The sequence below is a fragment of the Wyeomyia smithii genome, chromosome 1 (genome assembly GCF_029784165.1).
Source record: "Wyeomyia smithii strain HCP4-BCI-WySm-NY-G18 chromosome 1, ASM2978416v1, whole genome shotgun sequence".
In the NCBI taxonomy this organism is placed as follows: domain Eukaryota; kingdom Metazoa; phylum Arthropoda; class Insecta; order Diptera; family Culicidae; genus Wyeomyia; species Wyeomyia smithii.
The window spans coordinates 13,039,854-13,052,460 of NC_073694.1; the positions used below are offsets into that span (position 1 = coordinate 13,039,854).

A 12,607-nucleotide genomic window follows, 5' to 3' on the forward strand; every position below is an offset into this window, starting at 1 on the left:
TTGATATTGGTTTGGTTTTTACTTGCGAAAGTGAAGGAGGGAAATATTTTTGCTTTTGTTTTCACACATAAATTGACAGTTGCATATGAGAATTCGCGTAGGTGCGAACAGCCTTAAAAATCTCTTCTACTTGTGTCAGGGCCAATTCTCCACGACTGATTTTTTTGTGTATGCGGCAAGAACAACAAAATATCAGCTGATTATTTTAGTCGGGTTCGCATTGGAGTGCGTTCGCAAACTCTTTTTATTTTCTAATCGTATAACAGTTTACTGAGTCACGTCAAAACGGTCAAAACTGCTGCCGCCGTTGAATGGAAAAAGTTAAAACAACAGAAAAACGCATTAGATCGGTTGCATTTTGCTTGGAAAACAGCAAGTTAACTATTTTTTACCGGTCCGGTTTTGTGCCTTGCCACCAGGCAAGTGGAAATCAAAAACAGTATGTCGGACGACGATGTAATCGTTATTGAGGATTCACCTCAGCGCAAATCTATCAGGTTAGTTCGAGCCGGCAGGCAAAATAGATTGTTGTTCCCGCGGTTTCAATGTTTTACAATCCCTTTCAGCTGCGAACAAATACCCGAACTGTGGGTCCTTGATAAGCTGATCGCTCGAAAGCACTTCAGTCAGTTTGGTAGGATAACCGGTTTCATACTGCGGCCGAAACGCTTTTCCTGCACGGTTGAGTACGAAAGTCAGCAAGCGGCGGAGGCTGCTCTGGCGCGAGGTGGCCAATTCAAGGATATCAAATTCAAGGTGTTCTGGACGGACGAAGCTCCAGCGGTTGCCGTCGCACGGGATGAAAGTTTTGTTGATCCTGAAGTGCAGCAGGAGTTGGACTCGATGGTTGGGGGGCCAACCGCGCTACGCGCAAGGCAAACCTCCAAGCAGTGTAAGTTGGATTGTGCTTATATTATGTGTGTGGATTATTGATTGATGAAAGGTTCTCTTTTTAGCGATTGAATCTTTTCTGAAAAAGACAGAACGCTTTCCTGCGCCTCCGGTGGTAGCACCACCGAAACAATTTCGCATTGTTCCGTCGGCGCGTGTGGAAGGAGCGGTTGTGGATTCAAAGGTTGCTCAAGCACGGTCTGATTTTGAAATGCTGGCCAAGCAGCCGTCCATGACGGCAGAGGATCGCTACCGGGTGCTGGAGGCCCGTGATAAGTACATTCGATTGACGAGTGATCGAACGACGGACATCCGGAAGGCTAGCAGCACTCAGGGAACGTGCCGGGATATGTGCCCGGAAAAGGAACGCTACATGAGAGAGTGCAAATTTCAGGTTGCCTCGTACGAAGCTGGTGCTAGTTTGCAGCAAATGGATCACCACAAAGCGATCAAGCAGTATTCGAGAAGTTCGGCCGATCAGGAGGCTCCAATGCCGCACGAACTGCGTTCGGAGGAAGGTTTGGAGAGGACAATGAACTATTTGCTTCAGCGAATTGTTGATGATTGTGACGACGACGATGTTAATCTTGCCGACTGGTTTCACTTTGTGTGGGATAGAACTCGTAGCGTTCGTAAGGATATCACCCAGCAAGAGCTGTGTTCAACGAGAGCGGTGCAGTTGGTCGAGCAGTGTGCTCGGTTTCACATCCACTGCGCTGCGCGGCTGGTAGCGGAGGAACCTTCAGTGTTCGATCAGAAAATCAACACGGAAAATATGACCAAATGCCTGCAGTCGCTAAAATACATGTACAATGATTTGGGACTGAAAGGAATCCGCTGCCGGAATGAGGCAGAATTTCGAGCCTATGTGGTGTTGCTGAATTTGAACGATGGAAATTTCCTGTGGGAGATTAAACAACTTCCGGCGGACATTCTGCACTCCATGGAGATCCGGTTTGCTTTGCAGGTTTATTTTGCGTTGGAGAACAATAATTATATTAGATTTTTTCGGCTGGTCCGGCAGACTTCCTACATGAATGCGTGTATTTTGCTGCGGTATTTCAACCAGATTAGAACACGAGCTGTGGAAACCATGCTAAGAGCTTACACGTATCGCGCTCCAGCCAGTTTTGCGCTGATTCATATCACGGATTTGCTTGCGTTTGAAGATATCGAGGCTACCGTTTGTTTTTTGGAATGTTACGGTTTACCCGTGGATCAAGCGCTGGGAACGGTGCTGATGGATCCTAAGCAATACGAACGTCCGGAGCTACCGTATCAGTTGGAACGGGCACTCAAACTGGTCGAAAGCAAACGGGACTGCACTGTGGGAGAAGCCATCGCTGGCCACCCATTGGATGATGATAGCGAGTTGGAGCATCATCAGTTAGAGGAAAGTTTCGATACCGCCGGCTTTCTTCGGGAAGCAGTTTTGCGGAACATTCTTAAACAAAGCAATCCGCTGGCAGGGGAAGCGGCAGCTTCGGCTCCAAACGACGACGACAAACTTTTCAAAGTGCCTTCGCCAAATTCGGTATCTCCCAAGCCGGTGTTTCCAAGGCCGCTGGCACCGCCTACTGGCACTCTCTTTCAGCCATCTCGTTTCACGTCCCGAATTGAAATCAACGCTCCTGCTCCGCTGGCACCGTCTGTATTCTCGAAGCATAGTCCAACTCCGATGCTGTCTGGAATCACACCGCTAGCGAAAACAGCAGAACCGACCACTTTCGGCCAAAATCTGTTCGGCACTGTTAGCTTTGTGCAGCCAGCCGAGGGTTCGAGATTCGGCACTGGTTCGATCTTTGTTGGTCCTGTGGTGCGGCCATCCAAACCGGACCACGAGCAATGCAAACAGGATGCAGAGGAGGCCGAAAAAGCCCGTCGAAAGCAACGCGACGAGGAGATGAAACAACTACAAAAGCAAGCGGAAGAGCTTCGTCAGAAACGGGAGGCCGAGGAGGAAAGCCTTCGGCAGCAGTTAATCGCCCGTAAGGAGGCGGAAATTCGACAACTCAAACAGCTGGAAGAGGAAGGTCGCCGTCAGTTGGAAGCTACGGTAAACAAAGTTTCAGAGCGCATTTATGCCGAGCTGGTAGCCGAGGTGTGCGATGAAGATTTGAAAAGTATTGCGACGGAGTGCTGCAACCGCCATCAACTGCTGGAGGAGTATCCGAAGCAGCTGCTGGAAGAATTGCAGGATGAATTTTTGGCTGAGTTTTTGAGCGCTACTGTGCGCGAGGAGGCCATAGTGCGCAACTGTCAGGAGAATCGCCAACTGAATGTTCTCCGGAAGTATTTTCGTCTGTGGCGCCGCAATGTTCACCAGCTGCTAGACAACAGACTGCAAATAGAGAATAGTCCGGCCTGGCTTCCGGAACGAAATTTGCCGGAACAAGCTAGAGAGTGCTTCCGAGATCATCAGGTGCTAAGTTTGGCTAACATGAAACGTTACTTGGGCGGCACTCCGAAGCAGTTTGAAATACCAGAAACGAAGGAACCCAAGTTGGATTTGTTCGCAATCGTTCGGAATGGTCTGAAGCGTACCACGGGTCAAAAACGCAACGGGTTGATCCGAAATCACATCTATTGGAAGATAGCAATTTCCATTCCCTTCAAACAAGAGGAAGATTCATCAGGTTTTTACTATTTCATAAGTAAATGGTTGAAAAATTTGTTTCAACGCACAGAGCAAGAAACAGGAAAATGCTTTTTCCTGGAGGCCCAAGAATCAACAACCGCTCGTGAGCGTTTGGCGGTATGCATTCGGCTGCTCAAAGGTACCTCTCCCCTAGACGAACAAAACTCACCCGATGAGGCAGCCTTGGACAACTCGAATGGTTTACTATTTCTTCTAACTTCAAACAACGTCACAAAATCTAAAACAAGACTGCACAACATACTCCGTAACGCGTCAGCCTGGGGTCCAATACCGCTCACCATAGTTGCCTACAACTGCCAGCCCAGCCAGGTGGAAACGCTAGAGCAACAGCTCGACTTGGACACACTGCTAGAGGAAGGTAAAATCGATGATTTCGAAGTCTACCACCATCGAGAGTCGCAAAAAGCGCCGCTCCGAGTAGCCCTCCTCAAATCGCTCACATTTTTGGCGTCCTGCTACAGCTCAGACTGCCCACTGGAAATGCAATCCCAAACGGCCTTCATCGGAACCTGTCTCGGAGATGAACAATGGCACCGGTTTCGCATTTCAGCCCAACAAAATCCCAAACTACTGGAAGCCTGTCAGGATTTAAATTTCACTCTAAGCCTCTTCAATCAAGCCGTCGATCGTACCATCAACCTCGTTCAGCACGATTTTTCTGGCTATCCGGATTTTCCTGCCGAGTTCAAACCGCTTGTTTCGAAGCGACGCTTCGATATCCCTCTAGATTTGGAGTATTTTCCAAAAGATTGGCGTTCTCGAGATCGCCAGCATAAGCTGCAAAACTTTTTCTTCCAACTCAAACTTCCCACCGCGGAATTCGAACCGGTATCCTGTACGACACTGCAAGATCTTCAATCACATCTGCTTGCCTACATTCGCGGCAGCTTGCCGCGACCAAACGATAAACTAGCCCGTCGTCTGTTAGCTCTACTCACCCAGGAGCTGCTGAAATCGTTCCCTCCAGCTATGGCATTTACGCAAGCTATCCAAGTGCAAAACTGGCTTCCCATCGTGTCCATCCTCGCTGAAGAACTACTCCGGCTACACTGGAGCGAACACATTGTGCACCTACCATGCGAAGTAATCTACCACCGGGGAGAGTTTGAAAGCTACAGTGGCACTCTCTGGTGGTTAGCGGAGCTAAAAAAAATACCAACAAAGCGAAAATCTCTTCCCGACGTGAGCAGCAATGGACAACCGGAAACAGACGAAGACTGCCTTGATGCTACTGCTGCTGAGGTTTCCATGACCAATCAGCCGCTGCCGGCGGCCAAAAGGATGAAGCTTAACATTACCCTAGCTAAGGACGACTTGGATGAAATTCTGTCACGCAGCCAACGCTGTCTGCAGCAGGCCGAAGAAAAGCTAACCCAAGTGCGGAACCTTACGGTGCAAAGTAAACAGCTGGCTAGCTTGCTAGATGGCCGATTGTACGACCAAGAGCGGGCTTTCCGCGCTAACAAGTGGACCTGGGAGACCAACTTCCGGTAGATGTTATGAGGGGTGTTTTGTGGTGAAATTAAATGGTTAATGTTGTCTTTGTTTTGTCAGTTCAGGATAATAAACAGAACGAGGTTCTATTGAAAGCAATCGATCTTATATCTTTTAATCATTCCAGTTTATTTTTTCCCCCCAAGTTTGTGATATTTTTGATTGATATTTGAAAATATTTTCCTGGCAAATTTATGTTGAAGTTTGATATCTTTAATACTAACTCTCTGACAAGCGACTTTTGGAGCCCTTCTCGACGAGTTTTTGATGATTTTTAACTGAGTTTTTCAATGACTTGAATTTTTTGGCGACATTTTTTGGTCAAAAAGTGCTGTGCTTTTGAACGATTTTTCGAGGATGGCTTTTTACCAGTTTAATATTTTGACTATTTTTTGTTTCAATTTGCATAATTTTTTTTTGCCAATTTGTTTCAATCCTCTTGATTTTGGTAAGTATTTGAGATGTGGTTGTCGACAACCAAATTTTCGACTAACAATTTTTTGGTAAAGTATTGACGACTTTTTGCCATTTTTTTCAATTCTAAGTTTTCTAACCTTCAAAAACCTAAAAATTCGATAACTGCCGTTGGAAAAATCTATTAGAAATCCTCATCACGGTGATAAAAATCGACAAGGATTAATCGGCATCAGCCAATCGATTTATCGCAGTATGTAATCTATAAATTTTAATCGAATTTGAAGAACTTTAAAGCATTTGTGTTGCATTCTAGGTAATCCCAGCAACCATTGCCTGGCAAAAAAATCCTTTCAATTTTAACCGTAAAATATAGAAAAAGCTTTTGTTTCACTCAAGCCCTTGGAGCTCCAAAGAAGGATGACCAACAAGTTCCTGATTGCAAAGCAACAATCCTGCTGGTGGCTCAACTCTCCGACGCGGAGTAAGTAAGAGACCATGTTGGCCAACATCAGCGAGTTCTGCTTCGGTCCGGGGAACGGCCCTTCAAAAAGTTTCAAAAGCAACGTACGTAATCTGGACAATGCAGCCCAGGTTCGACGTGACTACGTCAATTACATCCTTCCTAAGCTGCCGACAGCCACCTCTAGCCTTGAAGCCACTGAATAGACTTAACGTTAGAAGCGAATCAATATCTACATCATAACTTTTCCGTTGCTGAAGGTGAAAATGGTATCCAGAAGAAATACGTAAGTAATTACCTCCATTTCCTGTTAATCCAATTTTAAGCATATTAGTCGTAAATGCGTTTGAAAACGTGGACGTTGACGATTCGGAAACACATGATGCGCCCAAGAGAAAATTAAAGTGTTGTAGCGATCCGGACAACAATTAAGATAAGTAAAACACGAGATTGCGGAGCATATAAAAATAAAACGTGGTTTTATTCTGTATGAAAAGCTAATGATTGGCTATTGGAGAAAAACGGAAGTAAACAGTAATATACAAAGACGTAGTTGTAATCAGTGCTGATAAAAGTCATTTTACCCAGCAAAATTCTTCGCAAATTACAGCCAATTATTTTCAATTTTCACTTCCAACAAATATCTTAAAATAACAATATAGTTCACTCTCTAATTTACCATATATTGTTGATTGCGACAAATTTTCTCGCGAAAAATTCTTGTTGAAGTGCGCGGGTACGTCCAATCGCGGTAATATCTTCTAAAAAAGTGCGGAAATTGAATTTGCGCACTTTTTGTAGAAGACACCAACATGATTGGTTATACCCGCGCACTTCTACGGCGTTTTTCATGCACCTTGCGAGATAAATTCTTCCGCAATCAACAATATTTCCGTAAAGACAGACAGGGAACACCCCCTCTTGTGGTGAAAAAGGTAACTAAACTCATTGCACAGTGGTACAGTAAGGCAATTTATGCGGACATAAGCTTTTCGTTGCGATTTTGGTTTGCGATTTAAAGCCATAGTTTTTGTAAAAAGTTGTTTCTTATACATAGTCCTCTATTTATGTGTGAATGGAAATTAGGGTGGTCCTAAAATCAACGAAATAAAAACAAACTAACTTGGTTTTATTTGCATAAATAATTGTAAACCAACTAATTCTAAGCCTTTTCGCTTTATTTTTCAATTCAAATTTAAAAACAAAGTTTTCTTCGGTAACTTTAATCAAAGATACGCCAATTTTGACGAAAAAACATTGTCGATATATTGTACAGATGGACTATTCACTATTTCTATTTTAAAAATAGGCCCTTTTGATATATTGATGTTTCCGTTTAGGGCAAATATAAATAGTTTTTTTTGTATCATATGAAAGAACAAATATTGTATAAATATTGTGAAAAAATACCGAAATTTGCTTAAAATTAGTTGATCTACAACTGTGCCGATGAATGTATACATTTATTTCTGCAAATAAAAAAGTTAGTATTTTTATTTAGTCGATTTCAGGACCACTCTAATTTTCATTTGCACATAAAAAATAGACTAAATGTAAGAAACAAGTTCTTAGAAAAAAATTTACTCTAAAACAACAAAATCGCATCGAAAAACTCATGTCCGCCTACATTGCCTTACTGTACCACTGTGCATTGTTGTTGAATTTCTGTGAGCGTGTGACCGATATTTTCACACACGAAACTGAATTTACTCAATTTTAGATTTAGTTGACTCAATTTCATACTTTCACAGAAAAAAATATGTTGCAGATTTCGTGCGTATATTGTTGGTTTGTAAAACTAACGCCGTTCCGGGAGTTGAATATTGATAATATAATGTGATGTAGCTTATCGAGGCACTAAGAAGAATTATTCAAATAATCAGGCCATGACGTGTAAATGGTAAACTAATCCCAAGTTGCTATATACGTGGTTCCCTGTGTACCTTCACTAGCTCAGATCCATCACGGGAAGCAACTACGAAATGTGCGGCCGTCAAGCTCAAGCTCAATAATCAGGCCACGAAGTGTACAATTAAATGAATATTTCAATTACCTCGTGAAAAAGATAAAAGGAGAAACCGCACAATGGTTGTCAATAGTCGTATATGGTTGTTGTGCAACTTTTAGCTTAGATAACACTTGGATGTTCTATCAATTTAACAATTTAAGTATGAATACATATCATGTTGTAATTGGTTTAAAAGCTTTATTATATTATATATAAAAGATATTCAACAAAACAAACATAATAAGTGATAACAACTGTTATGCAAAAACTATTATTCAATGTTTAGTTTTCTTTGTTTTGAAAGTATTTTTTGTTTTTTTATCCCTCCGAATTTTTTGCTCTCGAGTTCTAATCTTCGTTTTCATCACTTGCAGCTTTGCTTTAACCAGCATATTTATGTATTTACTAGCTGACCCGGCAAACTTCGTCCCGCCTATTTTTGTGTTTAATTTAATGATTTTCAACATTCCAAATTCATTGATTTCTTGCGATTTGTTTATATCGTTTGAAATTATTGGTCGTAGTATTCGACTGTTTTCCAGAAGCTGCCATCTCACAATTCAAAATGGTGTCTGAGGTCAATTTTTAGCTCCATGCATTATTCTGGTTAAAGAAACACTAATATTGGGTGGTATTTGGTCACTTTAGGCTATTTTCCAGAAACCGGAAGTCACCACCCTGGATTTTAAAATGGCATTTGGAGACAATTTCTGGCCCCTGAGCGTCATTCTGGTTTAAGAAACACCAATAATAGGTGTTATTTAGTCATTTTCGGCTGTTTTCCAGAAACCGGGAGTCACCATCTTAGAATTCAAAATGGTGTCTGTGGTCGATTCTAGCTCCTGCGTATCATTCTGGTATCGAAGCATCTCACATTGGATGGAAATCGGCCGGTTGAAGAAATACCCATATTGGGTGGTATTTGGTCATTTTCGGCAGTTTCCCATTCACCGGAGGTCGTCATCTTACAATTCATAATGTTGTCTGAGGTCGATTTGTAGCTTCAGTGCATCATAACAATCCCGGAAATACCCATAATGAGTGTTATTTGGTCTTCTGCCACTGTTGTTTAGGAACCGGAAGTCGCCATATTGGATTTCAAAATGGCATTTGGAGACAATTTCCGGCCTCTGAGCATCATTCTGGTCAAAGAAACACCCATATTTGGTTGTTTTTGGGTCATTTTCGGCAGTTTTCCAGTCACCAAAAGTCGCCATTTTACAATTCAAAATGTTGTCTGAGGTCGATTTGTGGTTTCAGTGCATCATCACGATTTCAGAAATACCCATATTGGGTGGAATTTGGTCATATCTCACTGTTTCTTAGAAACCGGAAGTCGCTATCTTGGATTTCAAAATGGTATTCAGAGACAATTGCTGGCCTCTGAGCGTCATTCTGGTTAAAGAAACATCCATATTAGGTGGTATTTGGTCATTTTCGTCTCTTTTCCAGTCACTGGAAGTCGCCATCTCACAATTCATAATGTTGTCTGAGGTCGATTTGTGGCTTCAGTGCATCATAACAATCGCGGAAATACCCATATTTGGTCATTTGCCACTGTTTTTCAGAAACCGGAAGTCGCCATCTTGGATTTCCAACTGGCATTTGGAGACAATTTCTGGCCTCTGAGCGTCATTCTAGTTAAAAAACACTCATATTAGGTGGTATTTGGTCATTTTCGGCAGTTTTCCAGACACCGGAAGTCGCCATTTTACAACTCAAAATATTGTCGGAGGTCGACAAACGTACAAACCGTGGAACACCACCCATGGATTGCCTCATACATAGGCGAACTTTATTATTATAAAATATTCGGCCGAGTCCACTTCAGAATAAAATGTGCATTTTTTTCAGTGTACCCATTAGGGTAATATTATTGTTAAAAGTTACTCTTTTTCGCATGTCGTGTAGAACAAAATCAGAAGTGGCGCACCTAGCGGTCGAAAAGGTGACTAACGCTTCTGTCATTTTCAATTTGTCTTCATAATTTCACGTAAGTGAACTATATTGGTATTTAAGATATTTGCTGGCTCGCAACCTTCTAAACGCTGGTGCAGGAAGACTTTTAGTGAAAATGTCTGCCTGCTGATCTGCAGATGGAACGTAGTTAACTTTGATGCACCCATTTTCTATCAGTTCTCTTACGTAGAAATGCTTCACGTCGATGTGCTTCAAACGACTTGAATCCTTAGGGTTAGAAACTATCTTAATGGTCGACAGATTGTCCTCGTGAAACGGAACTGCATCATTGCTGGTCCAACCCAAATCTCTTAGAATGCGAACTAACCACTGACAATGGCAAGCAGCACTACTAAGAGCCACTAGCTCAGCTTCCGTTGATGACAGAGAAACTGTTGATTGTTTCTTAGCAATCCAGCTTACTGTTGAGCCAAACATTTTAAATAACGCTCCAGACACTGATCGCCGATCCACCACATCACTTGCCCAATCAGCGTCCGTGTACACCTCCAGCAACGGTCCATCGCTATTTCCTCTATATATCAATCCAAATCCTAGCGTACCTTTTACATAACGAAGAACTCGGCGCAAATGTATCCAATGTTCGTCATTCGGGCAGGCTGAAATGATTCGCAGCAGCAGCTAAATCCGGCCTTGAAGTAAGCGATACGTACATAATACACCCCACTAACTCACGGTAGGGTTGCATAATTCGCTTCGACCCCTCTCCTTTTGCCAGCTTGAGATGATTCTCCATCGGTGTAGCAATCGGACGACAGTCCTCCATTTGAAAACGATTAAGTAGACTTTCAAGGTAGCGACGTTGGCTGATTCGCAACACCTTGTTCTCGACGTTTCGATCGATTTTCATCCCAAGAAAATTTCGAACTTCTACATCAGTCATTTCAAATTTCTTCGCGAGACATCTTTTCACCGTGCATACGAGCTTCTCAGAAAAACTCACGACGAGTACGTCATCAACATATATCACCAGAATCACCTGATTCCCTCCAGTACCACGCGTGTACAGGCAAAGATCATTTGCACTGAAATCTGATAACGATTCTGGGAGATCCTCCACGAACAACAAAGCATTCAGTGCAAAACTCGCATCCACTTCGTAATCTTTCATCCACACGGGAGCACTACGATCGCGAGCCAGTCGGCGAGTAGAACTTTGTTCAGGCTTCTCTTCGGTTTCACTTTCGTGTTCAGTCAAACTTGTATACTGTTCATCGTCTTCATCATCATCATGTTCGTCATGAAGATCCTCTTCTTGATCGACAATTTCTTCCTCATCGTCGCGGCACACTTCAATCACTTCACTTTAATTTATTTTCCTCTTCATCTGCCCTTTTTCGACGTCATGTGACCTTCCCGTCTCCAAAAAGTCGACATCTCGAGCTACAGTTATTGAACGTGTAGTCGGGTTTCACACTCTATACCCGTTTGGCGCATAGCCAACAAACACCCCTTTCCACGCCTTTGAATCTAATTTCTTCCGACGCTCCTTCGGTACGTGAACAAAAACTACGCAACCAAAAGCTCGTAGCTTTGAAACGTCCGGTCTTCTTCCTTCCCATAACTCAGCAGGAGTTTTGTTCGAATTATTGCTACCAGTCGAGCATCGATTCAAAATGTACGCAGCTGTTTGTATTGCTTGTACCCAAAATAATTTGTTAATCTTCGCATCCTCAAGCATCGCTCTGGCCCGCTCGACCAGAGTGCGGTTCATTCTTTCACTCGTTCCGTTTTGTTCGGGTGTATATGGAACAGTAAATTCCACCTGTATACCCTTCCGACGACAAAACGTTTCAAAAACCTGGTTTTGATATTCACCGCCATTGTCACATCTGAATCGGGAATTTTTTAGTCCGAACTTTGCTGTGACCAATGCTTCATAATGTTCAAAATGTTGGAGCACTTCGTCCTTTGTTTTCATAACAAAAACCATAACAAAATGGCTCCAATCATCCGTAAATGTCACGTAAAACCGCTCACCGTTTCGACCGATTTTCGGTGTAATGGGCCCGCACACGTCAGAATGAACCACTTCTAACACTCGCGACGACCGTTTACCTTCAAACGTTGAGAAAGGCTGGCGCGTTTGTTTACCAATAATGCATGGTTCACACACTTGTTCGAAATATTCGCAGGCTGTAAACCATCGACCAGCCTTTCGCTTAACATTTGCTCAAGCTGTCTATTGTTCACGTGTCCTAGTCTGCGATGCCACAATTCAAGGTTCTTATTGATTCTACCACAAGCTATTAATGATTTACCTTCACACTCTGCTTGTGTGTAAAAATCAAGTTCATACAACTTTTCGCGACGTAAACCGGTAGCAACTAGTTTTGAACCATTCCAAATGTTCACTTTTCCGTTATTAAATACTACTTTCATACTCCTACTCTCGACTTTTAACACAGAGAATAAATTGAATCGCAATGGAGGAACATAAAGTACGTTATTTACCGAACAGGGAATGCACTCACCGTCTACAATGGAAAATAGCTTTACCGTTCCACTGTGACTAGCCTCGATCGACTCACCATTCTTGGCAACCGATATTTTAATCGGGTTCTGCAGTGGTTCCAGCCGCTCAAAGAGATTTTTGTCAATTACTAAGCGGTCTGAACATCCCGAGTCCGCTATCCACAAAACTCGTCGCTGCTCGGGAATTTCTCTACCATCAGCCAAAGAAACAAACGAAACTGCT

General features: G+C 42.9%; 1 protein-coding gene across 1 annotated transcript; it reads left to right on the plus strand.

Moving 5' to 3' along the window:
* The first annotated feature begins 257 nt into the window (after positions 1-257).
* Positions 258-5,143, plus strand: LOC129721945 (protein xmas-like). The gene is made up of 3 exons (XM_055675083.1): positions 258-497; positions 567-892; positions 957-5,143. Exons 1-3 carry the CDS (start codon positions 442-444, stop codon positions 5,042-5,044), a joined length of 4,470 nt encoding a protein of 1,489 aa, XP_055531058.1. The 5' UTR covers positions 258-441; the 3' UTR covers positions 5,045-5,143.
* The last annotated feature ends 7,464 nt before the right edge of the window (positions 5,144-12,607 follow it).